General features: G+C 37.6%; 1 protein-coding gene across 1 annotated transcript in view; it reads left to right on the top strand.

Moving 5' to 3' along the window:
* Positions 1 to 24459, top strand: part of KAT2B (lysine acetyltransferase 2B) — a 99547-nt gene extending 75088 nt beyond the window's left edge. Inside the window, 8 exon segments of the mRNA XM_038570735.1 lie at positions 519 to 645; positions 8114 to 8224; positions 11051 to 11194; positions 15842 to 15956; positions 17698 to 17734; positions 17977 to 18040; positions 18140 to 18224; positions 22387 to 24459. Of these exon segments, the coding sequence (XP_038426663.1) occupies positions 519 to 645; positions 8114 to 8224; positions 11051 to 11194; positions 15842 to 15956; positions 17698 to 17734; positions 17977 to 18040; positions 18140 to 18224; positions 22387 to 22580 (877 nt within the window). The 3' untranslated portion in view covers positions 22581 to 24459.
* Positions 24460 to 24843: the final 384 nt, after the last annotated feature.

The raw sequence follows: 24843 nt of genomic DNA, 5'->3' as shown, positions 1-24843 counted from the left end.
TGGTCACTTTAGACAGAAGTTCTGACAGGATTCTATATTGGAGGTTTCAGCAAATTATACGTGTGGATTTTGTATTCTCTTCCATAATGTTTCTGTAATATTTTTGAATCAGAGTAAACCCTTCAGAAACATATGTCCATGTCCATAAAGCCACATTTGTCTGTGGCAGTGCTTTCCCTCCCTTGTGGGTCCCTTGGCAGTGGGTGTACTGCCATTCCAGTACCAGTCAGAATCTCAACACATATTTTGTTCTTTATAAACCTCAGACCCTTCTTAGGTGGCTGACATTTTGTTCTGCTGAACGCCCTGATAAATGAAATCTTGCCCAGGCAAGCTTGCTCTAAAAAGTCTACATTAAGAATGTTCTACTGAGATAGTGTCTAGATAGAGGAGGCTTCCATAGAAACTCAATAAGGACATTCTCCTCCTTTCCTGTTTGGTTGATAAGGAACACTCCAAAAAGTATTTTAATGTAACTGAAATAGGTGTAAAACTTTGCCATAATCTTGTTCTTTCAGGAAACACAAAACCCTTGCCCTAATTAAAGATGGCCGTGTCATTGGTGGTATCTGTTTCCGTATGTTCCCATCCCAAGGATTCACAGAGATTGTTTTCTGTGCTGTAACCTCAAATGAGCAAGTCAAGGTAAGGGTAACCCAAGGTGTCAGAAGAAAAGCAGAATGTGGTGCTTCTCACTTTAGTGCATAGAGCTTAGTCAGATCTGTCTTTGTCATGTCTGTAGAAGGTTTGAGGTGGAGTTCAGGACTTTGTGAGAAGAATCCTCTTGCTGCAAATGTCTGTGTATCTGTGTGAAGAGAACAAACGGTTCCACATCCCAATAGGTCAGGTTGGGCACAAGGACACCACACAGCCCCAAATGTAACTAAAGTATAGTCAATGACAAGTGAAGGGAGGTTTGAAAAGAAATCTCACTGTTGCTTAATTTACATATGCATACATGTACACACACCAGCTAGTGACACTGAACCATGAGAAAGGATATGGTGTGATGCAGGTTACATGATATAGGTGTCTTACGCTTAAGAAAAATGTCTTATGACTTTGTCCCTAAAGGGGGTCAAGGGCTAAAGAAATTCTATAAAGGGAGTCATGAAAAATTTGAATAAATTTATGACTAAAATTTAGAAGTATCCATGCAGGATTTGGAATGTGAGGGTGTTTTGGTGTGTGTGTGTGTGTGTGTGTGTGTGTGTGTGTGTGTGTGTCTGTGTCTGTGTGTGCACGCGCTCATGGCTAATTTACCTTTCCAATTGTCCTTGGCACTGGTCCCTTCCTCCCCAGGAGGTAGGCTGTTTTATTGAAACTGCAGTTGGTGTTGCAGTATGACTGGCATAAACTGTAGACTCCCTGTTGGCAGAAAGACCTCTGGTCTAGTGTAGTTGTGTTCTGCTCTGCTGCCTTTTAGGAAAGTGGAACCAGGAAATGTCTGGTTAAACTATTATTCATTTGGTATTTTGGGAACTCTAAACAGTATCATGCAAAACTAGGGCAAATGGTAGAAAGATTAGTAGCTCAGGATTAGATAGCTGCTGAGAAAAATGACCGGAAGGTCTAAGGCCCCGTTACCTAATGAAATACAATGTCACCTGCAAATGTGAGCCATGTGTGTAATTTTAAGTTTTCTAGTAGCTATGTTTAAAAAAAAAAAAGAAAGAAAGAAAGAAAAAAGGAAATGGGCAAAATTAGTTTTGAAAACATTTTATTTTACCAGTAACCAAAGTGGTGCCACTATAACAATAGGTACTTGATGTCACAGAGAATTACTAATGAGACATTTTATATTCTTTGTTTTGTATTAAGTCTCTAGAATGTGGGGTGTATTTAACACTACAGCGCATTTCAATTTGGACTAGCCACATTTCTGGTGCTCACTGGGCACATGTGGCCAGTGGTTCTCATATTGGGCAGTACAGGTCTGGGGATGTGGTTGCTTTCTCCAGCTGCAATGAAGCAGTGTCATTTATAAAAAGTAATAGTAAGTCACTGGAAGGAATCATTCTTTGCTTGAGGGCTACAGCCAGTGCTGCCGGCACTTCTGTTTTCATTAACAGCTTTTACCCTACTCACGATGCCTATTATAGCTGTTGTGATTTCTTTTCACAAAGCACAAATGGGGCTTTTTGTCTTTGACTCATAGTACTAAGCATCCAAGGATAAACAAAATCCATCAGTCATACGTCTGTCATTCTGACTGGGGAAGGTGAGAGCCCAGACTTGCTTGAAACTGATGTCTGGCATTTTTACAAGAAATTCTGACAGTGTGTCTTTAGATGGTGCTGTTGCTATGCTTATCACTTTCTTATTTTTCCCTAGCCAAAGTGAAAAACAATTCAAGTGTCCAGACTTTAGAAACTTGCTTAAAAGGAAAATTTGTTTGGCTTTTCATAGGGAGAGGGAGCTGGAAAATATGTCCTTGGTTTATAATTTCAGAAAAAGGTTGCAAAATTTTTGTTTTCAGAGAAAGCTACACCAAGCACCTTGTTTGGAGAGGTTGATTAAGGTTGACTTGGACACTTTTAGGGATACCAGAGGAAAACTAAAGGTATTTAATATGAATTGGTTGCTTTGTCTTATTACTTCCCAGAAGGGCAATTTTCTTTTTTTTTTTCTCCCAAACCATGTAATTTTCTAAAGACTTGCAGGAAGGTGGCCAAACATTACAAACTCAGTAGGAAGAACTAGAAAAAAGCTACGTTTTTGTAAATGATTTGAAACTGTAGTTCTAGAAAATGAAGATTAGTCTTTCACAACTGAATGGAATGGTTAAGTTTGATGAAAGCCAGTGCTGGTGGTACCTATTTGGAAAAAACGTCAAACTCATAAGTGGAGGTTTTATATTTTTATTTAATATGTTAAAAATCATGCCTAAATGTTGCTTTAGAATTTCTATCCACTTATTTTAGAGAGGCAGGCTTATGTATAAATTTCTGTGAATGCTTTAAAGAAGTTTGTATGTGAATTTTCTTGCTCAAAGCACACACAAGATAACATTTCAGAATTTACTTGAAAAACTCATCACCTGGTTTTAGAATTAGCTTGTTATCTAAGAACTATTTGGATTTGAAATTATATAAATTTAAAGTTACATAACTAATATTTATATATTATAATAAATATTTTTTATTTTTTAAAGATTTTATTTATTTGAGAGCAAGCATGAGGAGGAGCAGAGAGAGAGGGACAAGCAGACTTCCCACTGAGCCACCCAGGCACCCCAATATCGTAAAAAAAATTTAAATAAACATTGAAGTTGCTAGATGGATTTAGAAAAGAAACCCTTTGGGGATAGTTAAAAATAAAGGTATATAGGGAGTGCTTGAGTTGCTTAGTCGTTTGAACACTTGACTCTTGATTTCAGTTCAGGTCTTGGTCTCAGAGTCATTGAGTTCAAGTCCTACATTGGGTTCACACTGGGTGTGGAGCCTACTTTAAAAAACAAAAAGAAAAAAATATAAGGGAGGGGTGTGGTTCAGTCAGTTGAGCATCTGCCTTCTCAGGTCAGGATCTCTGGGTCCTGGGATCCAGCCCTCCATCTGGCTTGCTGCTCAGTGGGCAGTCTTCTGCCTCTCCCTCTGTTCCTCTCTTCCCCCCTTTTATGCTTCCTACCCGCAAAAAATGTTTTAAAAAAGAAAAAAAAAAAAAAAAAGAAGAACTGAAGGCATAGAAAGAAAAATGTTTCTAGGTGAAAATCTAAACATTTGCATATAATAATCTTAATATTTCTAATGTCTCTTTAACCAAGCAAATATTTAAGTTACCACTACTGCCCTCATACTAGATAGAGGATTCAAGTTAAAGGATATAGACTGTACTCTCAAGTGAATAGAATCTGCAAAATTTCTGTGGAGAGTGACAAATTAGTGGCCAATGATGCAAAATATCTCATGCAGGTTTTGAGAAGCTATTTACAAAAGAACCATTGTTCTTAGAAAAATCATTGGATTGTGGGCAGAGGGTAGAAAATTTATAATCTGTTAACTCCTTACAAAATGGAACAAAACCTAGCTCCCTTCCATGAACCATGTCTCTGTTACAGTGAGTTTAGTCAAAAGGTCTTCTTTCTTTCTTTCTTTCTTTCTTCTTTCTTTCTTTCTTTCTTTCTTTCTTTCTTTCTTTCTTTCTTTCTTTCTTTCTTTCTTTCTTTCTTTCTTTCTTTCTTTCTTCTTCCCTCCCTCCCTCCCTCCCTCCCTCCCTCCCTTCCTTCCTTCCTTCCTTCTTTTTTTAACCTTTTTAGAGACAGAAGACGGGCAGAAGGAGAGAGAGACTCTTAAGCAGGCTCCACCCCCAGCACGTGCTGATGCTGGGCTTGATCCCACAACCCTGAGATATCACCTGAGTGGAAGTCAAGAGTTGGAGGGCGTCTGGGTGGTTTAGTCAAAGTCCGACACTTAGAATTTGGCTCAGGTCATGGTCCCAGGGTTGTGAGATCGAGCCCGTGTTGGGCTCTGTGCTCAGCATGGAATCTGAGAGTCTCTCTCTCCCTCTTGCTCTGCCCCCTCCACCTGCTCTTTCTTTTCTCTCTAAATAAGTGAGGGGCACCTGGGTGGCTCAGTGGCTGAGTATCTGCCTTTGGCTCAGATTGAGATCCCAGGGTCCTATGATGGAGTCCCACATCAAGATCCCCATGGGAGCCTGCTTCTCCCTTTGCCTGTCTCTGCCTCACTCTGTGTCTCTCATGAATAAATAAGTAAAATCTTTTAAAAAAGTAAATAAAACTTGAAGAAAAAAAGTCAGATGCTTAACCAATTGAGTTACCCAGGCTCCCCAGAAGGCACTTTTCTTAATAATTCCTAGATAATGCTCTTCTATGCACATGCAGTTCTCTCCAACTTCCCTTTTTTCGATTTTTTTCATTTTCTTTAAAAATCATTTTCATTTACACTGATAAATACATTTTCAGGTAAAACAAAAATTTCACTCTCCCTTCCAATATGGCCACCATGTTGGATAGCAGAGATAAAGAACATTTCCATCAGTGCAGAAATTTCTATTAGATACTCCTGATGTAGAGCTATTTTATGCTTTTTCTATAATATTTCATAATATGGAAGTACCATAATTTATACAATCATCTCCTGTTGAAGATATTTATGCTAATTTATAGTTGTTTTCTGTCACAAAACAGTGATCTCTTTGGAAATGTTTTTCTGGACACTGAGAAGTGAAATTGCTGCAGGATTGAATATGACTGGTCTAAATGTAAAAAAATATTTCCAGATTACCCTTCTCATGGGTTTACCAATTTACATTTTCACCAGTGATTTTGGAGGGTACTGTTTCCTGACTTTACTGAAACTCACTGGGTACCATCAACTTTTTTTTTTTTTTTTAAGATTTTACTTATTTTTTCATGAGAGACACACAGAGACACAGGCAGAGGGAGAAGCAGCCTCCCTGTGGGAAGCCCGATACGGGACTTGATCCCAGGATGCAATTATGCCCTGAGCCAAAGGCAGACACTCAACTGCTGAGCCACCCAGGCATCCCGGGTACCATCAACCTTAAAGATGGTTGCATAAGGTTGAGTGAAATATCACATCTTTTGATGGAGAGCTCTAATTACTGTTGAGGTCGAGCATTTTATGTATTTTTGTTGGTTATATTTACTGTCTGTTTCCGCCTTTGACAATTTTTCTTTTAGGATGTCTTTCCATTTTTGTACTGATCTCATAGAAGATATTAAATCTTTGTAATATGTGTTAACAGTTGTGCCCTCTCAATTTGTCATTTGTTTTTTGTTTATAGTATTTTAAATTGTTTATAATATCTTTAAGGAGTTTTAAAATTTGAAGTAATCTACATAATAATCAGTTTTTTCCTTTATGCTTTTGCATTTTGTAATTTTTAAGGAAGCCTTTTTGTATCCTTACATTATAAATACACTTTTCTGTATCTTTTTATAATACTTATGTATAGGTTTATTTTTCTATACATTTAGATTTCCAATCTATCTTCTTACCTTGTTTTCCATTGGACAAACTCTTAAGGCCTAGCTTAAACTTGTTATTTTCCTTCTATACCCTCCTCCTTCCCCCTCTTAGTTATCTTAAAGCCTTTTTCTGTATTTTTTTTTTTTTTAAGAAAGAGGTAAGTGCAGAAGTAGAGAGAGAGAATCTTAAGCAGGCTCCACACCCAGTGTGTAGCCTCTCATGGGGCTGAAGCTTAACAACTCTCAGATCATGACCTGAGCTGAAATCAAGAGTCAGGTGCTTAGCCGACTTGTACTTTTTTGCATTATAAGTACAAATACATCACTCTACACCAATGCTACACAATAGAAATATATCTTGAGTCTCAAATGCAAGCCACATTTTCTAGTAGCCATATTTTAAAAAGTAAAAATAAATAGGTGAAATTAATTTTGATATTTTTTATTTAACCTGATATGTCCAAAATATTGTCATTTCAACATGTAATAAGGATAAAATGTTACTGAGGTGTTTTTATTTTATTTTTTACCCCTGATGTGTATTTTATACACTCTAGTACATCTCTGTTTAGCTGGTCACATTTCCATTGCTCAAAAACCAGATGTGGCTACTGGCTACCATATTTAACAGCACAGCTCTATACTGTTATTATGTATTTATATGTTTATTTTTCCCATTTTACCATATCCTCAAGAAGAGAGACATTTTGTTCCTCTTTTTATCCAAGTTTTATTGAAACTAAGAATATATTAGTATTGTGAAATGTTTGGGAAAAGCTAAAATGTCCTTGGGTAACATCAATGGAAGAATAGCTTCTAGAATAATGAGCTGTTAATACTGTTCTCCTATTTACCAGGCCGACCATCCCCTAATTATTATTATGTCTAGTCCTTCCATGCTTTTGAAGGGCATTGTTACACCAGATAAAGCCCTGAAAAGAGTGATTAGATTAATAAGGGGTCTTCCAATCATGCCTTTAAGAAACAGCTGAAACCTCTATTTCACTTAGGGTTTGGGAGGTAGGGATGGGCATTAGAGAGTATAGTCTTAAAGGGCTTGAAGAGTTGTTAAGAGCAGGAATGAGTCTTTGTTACTCTAAGAGTAGAATAAGGTCAATTAGTAGGAATAACAAGGGGTCAGACCTCAGATAAACTTTAGGAATGATTTTTCAACCATAACAATCCCTGAAAATGAACTGGTCTATCTAAAGACCAAGGGATCACCTTATACTGGAGGATTCTAACAGCTCACCTTTTCAGTATAGATGGCAGAAGACTTCTAGCATCACATGGGATAGTGAGAACAAATCCTTCTCCCCCTGTCTACTGCAGTTCCATGAGATCATACCTGTAAGCACATTTGAGTTCTTTAGAAAAGTTGTCACCAAATTCTAAAATATTTGTATGAAGGTATTTGTGTCTGGCTGTTTGAATATACTTTTACCTCTTTTAAAGAGGTTCTAAAACAATCACTTTAAATTTATAGATTTTCTCTAACCTTTGTATGTCACTAAAAAACCTGGTACTTGCATTTTTTTCATATTTCAGCCATTAATTTATTTAATATTGTTCACTGTCTTATTTCCTTATATCTTCTGGCTCACTCAGAGATTCTGGATTTCTTTGACCTTGCTTGGAAAAGCCTGATAAGACAAAGATGAAAATCCTGTGTATGTGATAATGATACATTTCCTTGGAAGGGTTGCTAGTGTTGTATACACATTCAGGAAACACTTAGGTTAGTTAATATTCTAATAAGGATTAGCACTTTTCATTTATATTGCTCTTTGCATCTCAGTTCTCAAATACTTTAAAGATAAGCAGAAATCATAATCAATATTAACTCCCTAAACTTCTTTATTAATATTCAGCACATGCTCTTTAGGATTGAACCAGCAGCTTATAGCCTTGGTGTGTTATTTTCAAAGAACCAGAAACTTGTATTTTAAGATGATGATTATTATCTCAATTCAAGGATTTTGAATTTTTTGGTTTTGTAGGTCATTTTCAAAGTTCAGGAATGCAAGAAAGGGTGTTAGTGTTATATTGGTAAAATATATCAAAGTACCAACTCCTAAATTTGCCAACATTTCCCAGTGAATTTGTAAGAATGTCTTTTCTCCAGAACCTAATATATTTATCTGTATACTAACTTCTACATAGGGCTATGGAACACACCTGATGAATCACTTGAAAGAATATCATATAAAACATGATATCCTGAACTTCCTTACATATGCAGATGAATATGCTATTGGTTATTTCAAGAAACAGGTAAGTTTTTCACTGTGCAGCCCTGTTCTGTCATTTCTTTTCTTAATATGTACTTAGGTTAGCCTTCATCCAAATAAGTATTTCCCCTAGAATTTTCTACTTAAAAGGACATACATTTATTTTTTAATCCTTAAGAGTAAGCTTCAGATTGTAGTAAAGGGTATGACCAGTACATAGTAAATACTAAATACATATTTTTTGAGTGAATGAATGAATGTCATCTATAAATGAAGTATAATACTGCATTCTGGAATTCTAAAACGTGGTATCCCCAGACTAAGGAGAAGTTCCCGGGCTAGGTGGGTAGAGTTCTTCATGAATGAGAGAAATAGATTCAGTCTCTGGAAAGCTTCCATTTATGACAGCAGAAAGAAAATTCTGAAGTTTATAAAGGGCTCCTGACAGTCCTTTGGCAGCATGCAGCAGGCTAGGAGCTTGGCTGTCTTTGTCCTTTCTTACCAGAAGTTTTCAGCTCAACTTTTTAATGCTTATTCTCTGGCTGCATATTTTTTAATAAAGATTTTATTTATGTATTCATGAGAGACACAGAGAGAGAGAGGCAGAGACATAGGCAGAAGGAGAAGCAGGCTTCCTGTGGGGAGCCCGATGTGAGACTTGATCCCAGGACCCCAGGATCATGACCTGAGCCAAAGGCAGACACTCAACCACTGAGCCACTCAGGTGGCCCCAGCTGCATTTTTTTTTTAAATAGTGCTTTATAGTTCCTAAACATTTTCATTTCGTTTTCTAACTACAAAAGTAAAATTATTGTAGAAATTTTGGAAGACACAGTAATGCAGAATGAAGAAAAATCACTTGTACTTCTACCACCCATAGAGATTTACTGTTAATGTTTTGATATATATACCCTTCTAACAATTGTTCTATGTGTGTGTTCATGTGTGTGTGTGTGTGTGTATATATATATGTATATTATACGTATATATAAATATAAAGCTTGGCTCATATTATATGTAATTTAATAACTTTCTGATTATCATTTATATAATTTTTGATGGTTCTCTGAAGTTTTATGGTATAATTAGAAAATAATTCATTAAACCAATACTACAGTTTTAGGACATTCGGGTGTTTCTTATATTAAGTGTACATTATAAGTATACAACATTGATTTATGAGAACTCTTTGTATATGAGGATATCAACCTTTTATGATTTTTCTCCCATTTGTCAGTTGTTTCAACATTGCTATGACTTCTGATGTACAGATTTTTAAAGATTTCATTACATAAAATCTATTATCTTTTTTTTTTAATAAGTTTTATGTGACTGGAGAGTTTTTCCTCCTCTGATATCAGATAGTTAATCTCCTATTTGTTTTCTTCTCATTCTTTGGGATGTGTCTCTGACTTTTATAATAAAACTCATTAGGGAGAACTCATTGGGATTGTCAACTGAAGTTTTGAGTGTCAGCTTTCTTAGACTGCAAATGTCTTGTGAAGCTTGAAAATCAGTCATGACTTGATGGGATGAGCACTGGGTATTATACTATATGTTGGCAAATTGAATTTAAGTTAAAAAAATAAGAAATTGGTTATGGTTCTTAAATAACTTGTCTGTAGTCCTCTTTGAGGATGATGGCAATGATTGCTTGGAAAATCAGTTTTTGCTGAAAGGGAGGCAGGAAACTGCTGATGATAGTTCTGGATTCCAAAATAACTTACTGTAAAGAACTGAAATAGGTACTATAAGGAAAATTATGTTTATATTATAAATATATGAATATATGCCCTACAGCACCAGGTTATTGCAGATTAAAGTATATAAATGAATATATTGCAAGTAAATGTTACTGACACAACTATACATTATGATGGTCTAGAAGTTTTTGCCTATACAGTAGGGGTTTCATTTCTTCAACATCAAAGTTCTAATTATTATATATATATATATATTTTTTTTTTTTTTTTAAGATTTTATTTTTAAGTAATTTCCATACTTAAAGTGGGGCTCCAACTCACAACCCTAAGATCAAGAGTATTATGCTCTGGGATGCCTGGGAGGTTCAGTTAGTTAAGCAGCTTAGGTTGTGAATTCAGGGTCATGAGATCAAGTCCCACATCAGGCTTTGTGCTCAGTATGGAGTCTGATTGAGTTTCTCTCTCCCTCTGCCCCTGACCCTGCTCTTTCTCTCGCACTCTCTTGCTCTCTCAAATAAATAAAATCTTAAAAAAAAAAAAAAAAGGGAGAGAGAGAGTTGAATGCTATACTGACTGAACCAGCCAGGCACCCCTAATTATTATATTTTTTTGATAAGCTTTTCTTTCAGAACTTAGATCAGTTTTGATTTGTTGAGAATCCTGGGGTCCCCTTCCTAGTTTGGGAGAAATTGTGCAGTTTATTATTTATTTTATTTTATTAAGATTTTTTTTTTATTTATTAGAGAGAGAGAGAGAGACAGGCAGAGACACAGGCAGAGGGAGAAGCAGGCTCCACGCAGGGAGCCGGACATGGGACTTGATCCCGGGTCTCCAGGATCAGGCCCTGGGCTGAAGGCGGCGCTAAACCACTGAGCCGCTGGGGCTGCCCAAATTGTGCAGTTTAATATAAAACTCAATCTTATATTAATTCTGTTAAAAATCATTTAGTATAACTTGTGATTTACTAGGATTATTTTAATGTCTTCCTGTTTGCACAGTTTGATTTTAATGTTTCTGAACTCCACAGAGGGGTTTCATGTTAATCCTTTCCAGAATGGTATGATGACAACTTGAAAGAAGTGTACTTTGCTGCCTACCATATGGTTTACACGCAGTAGAAATTTGATGCACAACAGCCATTATGAATGAGTTTATTTGCTTTGCAGGGTTTCTCCAAAGAAATTAAAATACCTAAAACCAAATATGTTGGCTACATCAAGGATTATGAAGGGGCCACTTTAATGGGATGTGAGCTAAATCCCCGGATCCCATACACAGAATTTTCTGTCATCATTAAGAAGCAAAAGGAGGTAAACATGTGACCAACTCCTCTTCCTTTCCATGCAGGCCAGTCTTCTTTGGGTGAGTTGTGCATCTCTGGGCTGTGTGTGGATGGCTCTACTGCATATCATAATTTCAGTTTGCTGTGGTTTGTATAGATTTCTTCTTTGATGGTATCCTTGATCTGTTTCCTCTCTAGGCACCATTCCTAAAAGGGTCAACACTTGTTAAATTTGTGTAAAACACAAAATGTGAGGATATCTTACCTGTACCTTCAAGACCTTTTACACTCTAGCCTCATCGACCCTTCCCAAATTTCCCTCTTGGCTTATCTAAACTCGTCTCTAAAAGTCATTACTGATGCTTTAAGCCTGGTCTTAATACATTACTCCCCTCACTCTCCCAACACACACACAAATTGGAACGCTGCGGCCTGTGTTCAGTTTCTCCTTTGAACTTCTCTAGCACGAGTTTGTTCCACTTACTTGATTTTTGTTATTTATCCTCTTATGTAGGTATTTATCTCACGGTTTATTCATGTCTGCTTTTAACATTGCAACTTCTGAAGGCCTGTATTTCTAGGAATTCAGTGACTTGTTATCTGATTTTGGGGTGAGGTCTTTTATGCATATAAACAAAAAGAGGAACAGTGAGAGGACAGGTTGATAGATATGACAACATGGTAATTTTACATTTGTCTAAGACAGAAGAAAAGACCATAAAAAGAGCATAATTGGGGAGGGTGCAGAGGCTGTTTATTAAATGAATGAATTTTATGTTAAGCCCAGGATCACCTTCTTGCTACCCCTAGTTTGTTGGAGTTCAGCAATGGGCTTTGAGGCTGTGACATCCCTCATCAATTCCACTTTATACCTCGTTATTCATTCTAGTGTCCTTTTTCCCTAGCAAATAACTGAAAAAAGACATCTGTCTTCAACCCATCTTTGTTTTCTGGTTTCTACTAATGTCCCTTAATCCCAATTCTTAGTTGTTTGTCAGACATCATTGTCATAACAGGCATAAAACTCCATACACAGGGTCTGGTGCATAGTAGGTGCTCAATAAATATTTCCCTTTTTCTTAAAGGGGAAGAGGGGAAGGCCAGGCTTGTTCTTATGAATGTGAGTGAAAGCCTTTTTTTTTGAGGGGGGGGGGTAATAGAAAATAAAAACAACCTTTGTTGTGTCTTGCTCAGAGATGCCAGCCTTAGAGAGAATTCCAAATAGGGTACTTGGAGAGTTAATAAAAGCACAGCAGGCTCCTTTCTCTGTCTCCTTCTGAAGAGCTAGCTTTCTTCATTGTTCTCTGGAGTTTAATGAGCAGGTCTGTATTCAACAGCTCTGTGTTCAGCTTGAGGGGCTGCTGGCCAACTAGAGCCATCACCAGGCAGTCAGCTGCCCTTCCCTCCTTCCTCCTCTGACAGCACCCATGCATCTTTGGTGGAAGCAGACAGCAGGATTCCCCTGCAGATTCGCCTAGTCCAGATCTGTTAGCTCTTACCACGTACAGGGGGAAGCCACAAATAGCTAGCAAAAGCAGTCAGTTGTTTAGAAGATAATGCTTCCTCCCCTTCCTCTTTCTCCTCTCCTCTTGGATCTCATCTCCCTCTCTCCTCACCTTCCCTGTTTGCCTCCATTCTTAACACCCACCCCTGAGTGGATGATGGAGGCTGGGAGCTACCTGTGAACCTAGTTTTTTTCAAAGAAACCTGAAGTCACCATAATAAAATATTGTGTAGGATCTTCTTCCACAGAATTCAAATGATTATCACAAGGGTCTTTATTCCAACTTTTGAAAACCCCCTTGCCAAAGACAGGGACTAATGATAGTAACAAATAAGTTATTTGTATATGGAGGGCTTTCCTGGCCCCTGAAAGCATGCAAGAGCAGAGTAAGTTGTGGTTGTGGCTAGTAGAGATGGAGAGAGAAAGCTAGTACAGTTGGACAGGGGAGCAGGGAGTTGAGGGCCACTTTGTGAGTGTTGACTCCAAGGGGAGAGTGGGTTCCATAGGGGCCTAGCTTCATTAGAGGTGTCTTCATGGGAAATATGTTTTGAACTGTAGTAAGCCTGCTAAATCTCAGCAGCATGGGCGAAGATTCAGAATCCAACATAAGTAGATTCATGGGCAGTTAGGATCATAGGTGTGCTGGTAATAAAAGCCACTATATGAGAAAGTGTGAGTAGGTCATGAGCCGGTGGAATTGAGTGTATATATGTGGGAGCGGGGGTGGGGTGGGGCGGGGAGTGCTGGGAGGGGATACTTCTCAAATCTTCATCCAAGCGTGAGACAACAAGGGATTGGATTCGGAGGATCCAAAGTAATCGTGAGGCCAGCCAATGTGATTTCTTTGTAAGAACACCTGCTAAGACTTGGTAGCATATTAAAGATGGGGGAGTCCCCCCAGATCTTCTGTTTGGGAAGCCTAAAACTGAAGGGATGATACAGGAGAAGGATCTGAAGAAAGATGATGACATGGTGGAGAAGTGGACACATTTTCGAAGGAAGTAAAGATAAAAGACTGAAACAGAAGTAAAGTGTCCCCTTTCTCCAGAGCAACTGTGTGAGGCACAGAGGGGTTAAGACGTCATTATGAGTCATTCACCAGGATCCCTTCACTTTCAAGGTGCTTCACAAGGTTTATGGAAGCCATTGGGGTGGGTTATCACATCTGAGAAAAATCCCTGATAAAGAGAAAAAGTTTTACAATTATATTCAAAATTATATTTTCTAAAGGTGTTTAATTAAGAGACTACCATTGGGATTCTCTTTCCAAAAGACTTAGACTGGGGAGGGGTGCCTGGCCAGCTCAGTCAGAAGAGCATCCAATTCTTGATCTTGGAGTTGTCAGTTCAAGCCCCACATTGGGTGTAGACATTACTTAAAAATATTTTTCTTTTTTTTCCGATTAATTTTTTTTTTTTTTTTTTTTTAAAGAGAGAGTGTGCATGTGTGCTAGTGGAGGAGGGGGCAGGGTTAGAGAAACTCAAGCAGATTCTCCATTGAGCTGGATGCCTTGCGGGGCTGGATCCCACAACTCTGAATTCACTACCTGAACTGAAATCAGGAGGGGGGGTTGCTTAACCGACTTAACCCAGGTGCCCCCCCCCCCAAATAAAATCTTTTTTGAAAAAAATAAAAAGACTTAGACTCAAATAGACAAAGGGAGAACATCCATTTAGATCTGTCCTGTCCAAAGTGACAGCCACTAGCTATATATGGCTTTTGAGCACTTGATATGTAGCTAGTTGAAATTGAGATGCACTTACATATAAAATATACTCTGATTTTGAAGATTTGTTAGGAATCAAAGAATGTAAAATACACATTTTTTTCTATAGATTATATGGTGCAGCAAGAATATTTTGGACATAATGGATTAAATAAAAGTGTGTTGTTAAGATCCAATTTTACCGGTTACTTTTTACTTTAAAAAATGTGGCTACAGGAACATTTAAAATTATATAAACAGATTGCATTATATTTCTGTTGCACAGCAGTAAACTAGATTTACCAGGAATATACTTTTACTAGTCCCATTCACTTTAGGAAGCTCTTTGTTTAATTGTTAGGATTAAAATGCATTCATGCTGGAGCCTTTACCAATGATGATACGTTTGAGATCAAGCTGTTAGGAATTGGAATTTTTGTTTTCCTTTGCACATTCAATTAGGGACTGCTACCGAGTGGTTTTTTTTTTTTTTTTTTTTCCTCTCTTCAGATTTGTATTTAAATTCTCATTAGTTCACATATAGTGTAATATTGATTTCGGGAATAGAATTTAGTGATTTGTCATTTACATACAATACCCAGTGCTCATAACAGGTGTCCTCTTTAAGGTGTCCGCCCATCCCTCATCTAACCCACCCCCTTACCACCACCTCCATCAACCCTCAGTGTATTTTCTACTGTTAAGAGTCTCTTATGGTCTGTTTTTTTTTTTTCTCTCTCTCTCTCTTTCATTCTCTTGTTTTGTTTTTTCTTTTCTAAAATGCAGTTATGACCGTTAATCTCTGGATAGCTATTTTTAATTATTTTCTTTTTTTTTAAATGGGAAACTGCACTGTTTTGGAAATAGTTAACCTCAGTACATTAGGAATTATTGTACAAAACAAACACCTCTCCAAAATCCTTAATCCATCCTGGCTGCTTACACCAGGAGTTGTGTTGCCTCAACAATTTGGAGCTGCTTTTTTGATGTAAACAGTATGGGTTAGGGCTCATGCCTTGGAATTTTTAAATAATAATGTGTGCTTTCTAATCCAAAAGGGAACAGTTAGTTCCCAGTTGGGGAATGTGAAGAGATCCTGGGGCCGGGGCTGGGCTGGGTAGCTGATGCACAGGGCCGCTTTGCTGTTCCCCAGAGAAGACAGGGCACAGTAACTGGCTTCTGTGGTAAAGAGGACAGTGTGCCCTAAGGGCAGTGTGTCCTCTCAATATTGGCTTCTTTGATGGCTGGGGACAAGTATTCAAAGGCGGTTGTGTAAATGCCACTAGAGGGGGCGACCCATAGCAACGTTTTCATACCTTACCTGTTCAGTAGCTTTCACTCTTTCGCCCTTTTTGTGTCTTGAATGAAGACTTTATTTAGGAGACTAAGACTTCTTGGGTTGACTGACTTCATCCATGGCCACAGACTCTGTCACTATAAACGTGTTCTCTTCCTGTGCTTTACAGATCATTAAAAAGCTGATAGAAAGAAAACAAGCCCAGATTCGAAAAGTATACCCTGGACTTTCCTGTTTCAAAGATGGAGTTCGACAGATCCCAATAGAAAGCATTCCTGGAATTAGTACGTACAGACCTTTTGTTCGAAGCAAAGTCTTTTGGTGATGCCATGAGATGTGTTTGAAACAATTGCCTGGGTGCAGCGATTTGGAGAGCTTTTTGCCTTGCCTGTCTCCATCTGTGGTGTTTGTAGTCTTAAGAAGGGAGGATGTGCTTTCCCTTTGTCTTTTCTCTACTCAGTGCAAACAAATCAAGGAGAACATAGATGACCCCGTCTCATAGCTGTTAATATCCATCATTTTTTTCAGAGATGGCTATGTATAGCCTGGGGGGAAGTCCACTTTTACAAATGGGGAAATTGAGTTGCAGAATGGTTAAGTCCTTTGACCTCAAAGAGCACATGGCCTGCAGCTGTCAGAATGAGAAGCAGAGGCATGCTACTCTGCAAACCTGTTACTGTTTGCATCCTTGCTCATCGCTGTCATCGTTGCAGCCTGCACAGGCCCCTGCTTGGCCAGATTACTCTCTCCACATTTCGAAAAAAGATGATTGGAAAACATATCATTTGTTTGGAGTTCCTTATTTTCGAGTAGTTTCCCCAAGGGTTCTTACCTGTGAGTGTTAGAGATGAATCTTCTTTGATGAAAATATGTAATATAGCTGTTTTTGAAAGCTATTGAGTAGCCACACTTCCATTTCAAATCCGGGATCTTCTAGTATATTGAAGATTTAATACATGACACAAAACCAAACACACTACAGTTCTCCAGAAAAAAAATAAGACCCTATTTGGGCAAGTGATATTCCTTCAATATGATAGCTACCCTATAACAGATCTTACTTTTACTTCTAGACCTAGAAATTTCACTTCCCCTATATTATCCCTGTTAAGGGCAGAATAGCTGTCATATTGCTGAATGCCTATGTGTGCGAGGCATTCTTCTGTTTAGTTTTTTACATACATCCACTCTTCTCAAAAGGAATGACGGCATCTAATCTTTAGAGTTCTGCCTTATAGGTTGATAAATTATAGAGGTGAATTGTTAAGTAACTTATCTAGGATAAATTAGCATTTTTTTTTTAAAGTTTCTGCTTGCTTTTTTTTTTTAAGACTTTTATTTATGCATGAGAGACAGAGAGAGAGAGAGAGAGAGAGAGAGAGAGAGGGAAAGGCAGAGACACAGGCAGAGGGAGAAGCAGGCTCCATGCAGGGAGCCCCATGCGGGACTCGATCCTGGGTCTCCAGGATCAGGCCTTGGGCTGACGGCGGCGCCAAACCGCTGAGCCACTGGGGCTGCCCCAATAAATTAGCTTTTAAGGAGAGAGCAAGAAATCAAGTCCAGGTCGATTGGACTTAGGCTGTGTTTTCTTTCTGCTGCACTAAGCCATCTTCTATTAAAATAGGGTCTTTGCCAAATAAAACAGAGACCGGGACAAAGTTTGTCCTAACCTAAAAATAACGGTTTAATTCTTTCACCTGGTGATTAGCAAAAAATGTTGATTTAGAGTTTAAAATATACATACACCCCCAGTCCTGGATGTCTTTGTTTTTTTATGCTTTCCTCTGAAAAGTTGGGAGTTCCTGCTTTAAAAAACACTAACAGAAAGTGCTGTTGGCCGTCTTGGAAATGTTTCACGCTGCTAACTGTAGAAGGAAGTAACTAATTGCAGTTGATTTCTGTCTCTTCCCAGAAATAGACTTTTACTGAGGCATGCCTATAATTTATCTTATTTTTGATAAGTATTTTGTTATTCTCTTGACCAAAAGCAGTTCTCATTTAGTGTTTAATTTCGTTGATATATAGGAGAGACAGGCTGGAAGCCGAGTGGAAAAGAGAAAAGGTAAGTAAGATGGGTGAGAGGACATGAAGGGAAGTGATTTTTCTTTCCTCTCAGCACCTTAGAGGAAGTGGGCAAGCTGCATGTAATCACCCATTACAGCACTTGCTACGTTTCAGTTTTCGTTAAAAAATTCTGGGATGGTTCCCATTTTAGGTTTTTGTAAAAATAAGCGGAATAGGAATCCCCTGGCAAGAGGGCAAAAAACTAATCATTGTTCCCTGTTGTTACTCTTTCCTTTCAAGTAAAGAGCCCAAAGACCCTGACCAGCTTTACAGCACTCTCAAGAGCATCCTCCAGCAGGTGAAGGTGGGTGTTTTCTTTTCATTCACTTCATGCAGATATTTTTGAAATGATTTCCCACATGGAATTTCCATATTAGATACCTTACTTTTTTCTTTACTCAAGAGCCATCAAAGCGCTTGGCCCTTCATGGAACCTGTGAAGAGAACAGAAGCTCCGGGATATTATGAAGTTATAAGGTTCCCCATGGGTAATGCCATTAACCTTTTCTAAGTATAGATGTAACACTCTCTGGATGGCGGTGTGGGGGACAAAATGTTGCTGAGGTTGATTGGTGCTCTTCTGTTGTAGGGTAGGGTGTGTGCTGGGTGGTGGGATTCCTGCACCCACTGAGGGGCAGTGGTATATAGCAGAGTCATAAAGGACAGGTGGGTGGCTGTGTTGTTTAGATGTGCCTGCAGCCGACAGCGACAGCACTGGAGGCAGACAGCCCAGGTGGGGAACTGCACGCAGCACGAGATGTGAAGCCGGCTGTTTGGACAGAACTTTGTTTCTGTTCTACCTGATGGGTTGCAAATGGAAGACTTTAGGTTATCGTCCTGATGTATTTTGAGCCCTTTGAGGGTCTTTAAAAGCGATACAAACAAAGTTGGATTAAGCTGCTTGCCTGCTGTACTAGTGGAGGGAGAAAGTCTAGTAACTCGGTTCTCGATTTTCCATGCTCTTGATGGATACTATTAGTGTCACTATTTATACTCCCTTTAAAAGCTTTGTTCCACATCCAATACCAGACAAACAAAAAATTCCTTTAGAAATGTAGAGTTGTGGAATTTGCTGCTGTGCCGACCCATGCTAAAGTGATTAATTGAAGTAATTGAGCATCCGATTAAACTAGTTCGGCATTGTGTAGATGACAGACAACTAGCTGAAATGTTTTCAGTCAGTGGTGTGGCCATTATTTTGGAGACAGCCTGTGTCTTCTGTTCCTTTTCTACTTGTAGTCTGTTCTTGGTACTAAGAAGGTTTTAAAATCTGAAAGGAAGAACAAAAGGGATACTTTAGCTCCCTGATAAGAGAGTTATTTGTAGGTGTTTTCGATAGCATTAATTTTCACATGAATGTTCTATAGAGTCATTATAATGGTTTTGGTAGTCTGTACTCCATAAAGTGGACCCACACCCATATGCTTTTCTCTTTTCTCTCTGCCTTCTCTTTATTTCAGTTATGAAAACTGAAGTGTGAGGGTTGAGTGAGTCTAGAATTCGGAATGGAAGAGAGTTTGGGGAATTTTCTTTTCTCTTTTTCCTTTCTTAAAGGTTTTATTTTTAAGTAGTTTCTATACCCAAAACAGTCGCTCGAACTCACAGCCCTGAGAGATCAAGGGTTGCAGGTCCTGCTGACTGAGCCAGTCACATGGCCCTCAGTGTTTTGTATCATGTAAAAAATGTGTTAAAACTCTTTATGCCCATTTCCAAACTTAAGTTAACTGACCTTTGCATCCTCATCCCCTGGACCGTCTCAGCTTCTCTTAATGAAACTCTCATAGGAGGTTGTATGATTCTGGGGAGAATAACTAGCTTTCAGCCCTGCTCATGTACACTGTGAAGACCTGCAAAGGTAGGTCCAGAAGGTCTTGTCTGTCATCGCCTACTCTCAGCCTGCTTTCTGGAAGTGTTTTGCTTGGTCCAGCCTGGGAAGAGTATGAGCCTCTCCAGTTGGATACCACCTATGTGCATAGCTGAATGCTCATGAGGGGAATGTCAGCCCCTTTGAGCAAGACCAGTGGTGGACTGAGGTGTGTTCTAGACATAGTTAATTAAAACAGTGGACGGTGCTGTTTAGGGGAGCAATAATATTTTTCTTTGGGTGCCTTTAGGTGCTGCTGAGTGAAATGTGTAGTCTTGCCCTTACGATAGTCATGTTTTTGAGAACAAGATTGACAAAACAGTAATTTTACTTTCCTCCATTATTGCCTTCTCAGCTTTTTCTAAAATATTTTTCTTCTCTTTTTCTTGTGCTCTCAAAAACTCTTTTTCTCCCATATGAATGAGGTCTAACTTGTGTCATTTGGGGAATCTCATTCAGAACATTGAATAGTTTAGCCCAAGCTTGTCTTCTTACCATGCATGGATTGCTACACAGGGTTTTCCTGTTTATCCAGAACTCCTGGGTTGGTGGGAGGGATGAAGGTAGAATAATTTAATGAGTAGAATAGTTTTATGGAGACATACGTGGTATCACTGATAATTAATCACCTTTTTAAACCCATGTCATTTGATCAGCTAAGCCCTCCAATAAAGCTAGAGGAGAAGGATGTTATTTGTAACTTAATAGAATAGAAATATAGAAAGGAAATATGCAATATGCAGAATAGATTGTAATTATTCTGAAAGATCCAAAAACTTCTATGACTCTCATTTTGTTTCTGCTATATTTTAGGCTCTCCCCAGCTCTTACTTCCTCTCTTCCGGTTAATAGCTTGAAAGCTTTTGGATAAACATCTTTGTATTTATTCTTTTTTTCCCCTTTTGGTTATATAGCTCTTTATATATTGGACAGCATATCTTAAGTGGTAGGCATGTAGGTGGTAAGGTAAATATCTAACTTTACCTGGAGAGGCACAATTAATTTCATTGCTCTTTTTTTCATTTTATAAGAAGACATCTTATTCTCATTCACAGTGAGGTGAGACATCTAGTGGGTTATTTGCTGAGCCTTTATAAAGTATCTTAACACTTGCCAATTTATCTCACCTTCCAAACTGTTGTAGTTAGAGAAGAAAGATAATTAAAAGTTGTACTTACAGATGTGATGGCATACCACTACCCAAGAGAAGCTTTAGTCAAAGGCAAAAGTACACATTTCCCATTTTTTCTTTGGTGTTTTATGGTAGATTTAAGATTTTGATGTAAATGAATTCTCCCCATTTTTGGATGTTGCACATAAATTTATATATTTCACTAACAGATGACCCTGATGTATTTAGTAAGTTTCTTTCCTTCTAGAAAATTTGATAATATAGTGGGAATTGGGGTTATTGGTAGAGGTGTTTCTTTAGTAATTTTGACTTATTTTTCCATGCACAGTTAATATAATTTTTAATGACAGAACCAGACTTAGAGACAGGTAGGGACCAATAACTAAATGAATGTTAGTATCTTCTTTTTTAAGATTTTATTTATAATTTTTAAAAAAGATTTATTTATTTATTTGAGAGAGATATAGAGAACTAGAGCCAGAGGAGAAGCTGAGGGTGAGGGAGCAAGAGAGAAATAGACCCCGGCTGAGCGGGAAGCCTGATACAGAGCTCCATCCCAGGACTCTGAGATCATGACCTGAGCTGAAACCAAGAGGTGGTGACATAACAACTGAGCCACCCAGGTGCCCCTGTTCATATGAGAGAGGAGAGGGAGAGTGTGTGCACATGGGGGGAGGTGCAGAGGGGAAAAGAGAGAGAGAGAGAGAGAATGAATCTCAAACAGGCTCCACCCTCAGCGCAGAACCTGACGTAGTGCTCAATCCTATAACCCTGAGATCATGACCTGAGCTGGATTCAAGAGTTGGACACTTAACTGAGCCACCAGGCACACCCAAATGTTAACATTTTTTAATCTTTATGGAATTCTTTAAATCAGTTCTAAGAGTGAGGAGTAAACAAGCTCCAGAATATTCTTACAAGTTTAGATAAAGTACTGTTTTCATTTGTAAAACAACTTAAAGCAAATAAATATACTGGGGAAATATTTTTATAATAGTCTCTCAAGGCTTACTTGCTTTAGAAAATAAATTGTTTGTGATTTTTTTTTTTTTTTTTTTTTTTTTTTTTTTACTGCCTGTGATTCTTATTTCATGGACAGAGCATGAAACTAAATTCATTTGAACTATTTCATATGCAAGAATACTGTTTTATCTGTAGACTTATTTATGATCAGTTTTTCTACTTTAGTTCTGTCTCTACAGCACCAAAACTGTGAATTTAATGAAACAAACTCAGTCTTATTGTTTGGATTTAAGTAATGAAACGATTCAGACAAATGTTCCACCTGCTGTACTCCGTGTGGATAGAGCCTCTTCTGTATAATTCTGAATGAATAGCTAACAGTGCTCAGTTTATACTTTTCGCTGCTAATCTACTTAGCTTCCTTGTGCTGAATAGGGGATTGGGCCAGATGACTAATAATGGTCCCTTCAATGTGAAAATGCTGTGATTTTACACAAGAAGCCTTCACAACAGAAACAACATAAGATTTAAGAACTGTTGCCTTGATCCTATGAACGTCTCCTAAGGGAGGGCATTGGGATGGTAAAAATGTAGCCAAACTGATGACATACATTTCTCTCCCTGTCTCCCTTTTGTCAACTGGTGTTTAAAAAGGAGTCAAAGATTGCTAATATTTTTTTTTCCTGTGCAGATCTGAAAACCATGAGTGAACGGCTCAAGAATAGGTACTACGTGTCTAAGAAATTATTCATGGCAGACTTACAGCGAGTCTTTACCAATTGCAAAGAGTACAACCCCCCTGAGAGTGAATACTACAAATGTGCCAATATCCTGGAGAAATTCTTCTTCAGTAAAATTAAGGAAGCTGGATTAATTGACAAGTAATTTTTTCCCCCTCTGCTTCTTAGAAACTCATCAAGCAGTGTGCCTAAAGCAAGGTTGTTTAGTTTTATAAAGAATTGGACATGATGTATTGAAGATACTTGTAAATGTAATAATTAGCACTTTCGAAAAACAAACAAAAAAACCTCTTAGCTTTTCAGATATGTATTTAAAGTGAAGTCATAGAACATTTTTATTTTATGGAATAGATTTTAATCTATTTACTACTATTAATGTAAATTTTCTATGGCATGTCCATTAGCTGAATATTCAATAATAGATGATCAGGGGTTTCCTCAAAACCTGTGTATGAGGAAATTGCACATAGTACCAAGATTTGGGGGAATGCAGAAACCTTTCAGACCATGAATGTTTCCATTTTTTTCTAATGGAATGTGAGAGTTTATTTTTATTTTATTCTGAAGGACTTTAAGGAAGGGATACATGATAAAGCCTGTAAAAGGTGAAATATGTGATGTTTGAAGTCTCATTGTAGACATTTTATATATATATTTTTAAAAACACTCATCTAGATGAGGTGCTTTGAGCAGTTCTGAAAAATGCAGTTCCGGAAAAGCAACTGCCTTGATTCCTAAGGAAGAAATTCTAAATAATGCAAACTTTTTTATAAGCATCTGGGTTTTTGATAATTCTGTCTACTTACAATAAACTTGTGAGCACATAACCACTATTTTAATAATTATTTTCTGTACACAAATGTGTAATATTATATTTGACTTTGCTTATGCAGGCCATAAGTTCCAAAAGGCAATCTCCTGATGCACAGAGGCATATGTTTAAAAACACTTGAGATTGAATCAACATGCTTTAATAAGAAAAGATGCATAATCTACATATGTATCAAATTTGGTGAATCCTTGTTCTAACGAATAAGGATTTTTTTCTCCTTTTCTATGATATACACAACCCCACTGATAATGTATTAAGTGAACATTTTTCCTTTTCCATCTCCAGATTATATTCATTGTCTGAGGTGAATTAAATCACCAAAATTTGCTGTCAGTATTTTAACACCTACATTGGAAGACAGACCCAGGGTAATATCCCACTAAAGTCCATCATGCAACCTTATTAACTGGTCTTGGGATTCCGGCTTAGTGCTTGGGTTTATTTCCTGATTAACACTACATAGAAAAGTGGGACGTCTGCCATCCCAACTCTGGGAGAACCAACTAATATCAAACAAATGAAGGCCATTTTGATGGTCTTTGACACTAATTTTTATGATACAAATTTATAAACTGATTTTTGTAAAGGACTAGGTTTTAAAAGTATATTTAACTTGATGTTTTCTATCAGCATAAATGAATTAAGATGATCACTTAATAGTTGTTAAAAACAGTTGCCAGAGATAATCTGCAAGAAGGAAGAAAATCTGCAAATGGCTGTTAAGTGGGAAGTATTATGTTTTTAAGATGTAAGAGATATTCAGAATGCTCACACTGAAAATTGCCTCAACTTTTTTAAGTATAAGAAACCACCCTGAGTGGCATCTAGATTTCTAATGAAGAATGATGATACAGTTTGGATTAAGTATCTTGGACTGGTTTTAAACAGTGCTTTGTACTGAATCTGCTGAAGCATCTGTCCAGCTTGGTATCCTGTGAAAGTTTGTTATTTTCTGGGTAGACATTCTTATAGAGTATTGTCTTTAAAATCAGATTGTCTCTTCTATATTGAAAGCATTTTTATGTTTTCTAATTTAAAAATTAATATTTTCTTATAGATATTGTGCAATAAAGCTGAAGTAGGATGTGTGGTTTTTGCAAATGCTTTAACAGCGGATAAAATTTTACATTTGTAAAATTAATATATTGTACTGGTACAACATAGTTTTAAATTATATTTTAAAAAGCTCTCAGTTTGGTGTTGTGTTTTCTTCTTCTAGCCCATTAAATTTAACAGGGCAAGTGTATGATCTGGTTGATGACCATCGACTATGTCCATAATTCTTAGATTTTAGGCGTCTTGTTGAAGATGTTTAGAATTGTTACGCTTGTTAGAAGTTTCATAAGAATTCACAGCCCCACCAGTGAGAAAAGTTCATGAGACACTTGAGAGTGTCTGTGTTTTTTGGGTGGTCCACTGTGCATCTTGCCCACTGTCATTCATTAAACAAAAAAAAATCCCAGTGAAAGAAGAGTGTTATTGGTTTAGAAATTAAAGTTTTTTCCCAGTTTTTCTACTGTGCATCTGTGAAATAGATCAATGAAGACATAAGAAATACAGCTGATTCTTACATATT

Source organism: Canis lupus, chromosome 23 (assembly GCF_011100685.1).
Source record: "Canis lupus familiaris isolate Mischka breed German Shepherd chromosome 23, alternate assembly UU_Cfam_GSD_1.0, whole genome shotgun sequence".
In the NCBI taxonomy this organism is placed as follows: Eukaryota; Metazoa; Chordata; class Mammalia; order Carnivora; family Canidae; genus Canis; species Canis lupus.
Note: the sequence above shows the minus strand (reverse complement) of the source record. Positions and strands in the feature narration are given on the sequence as shown.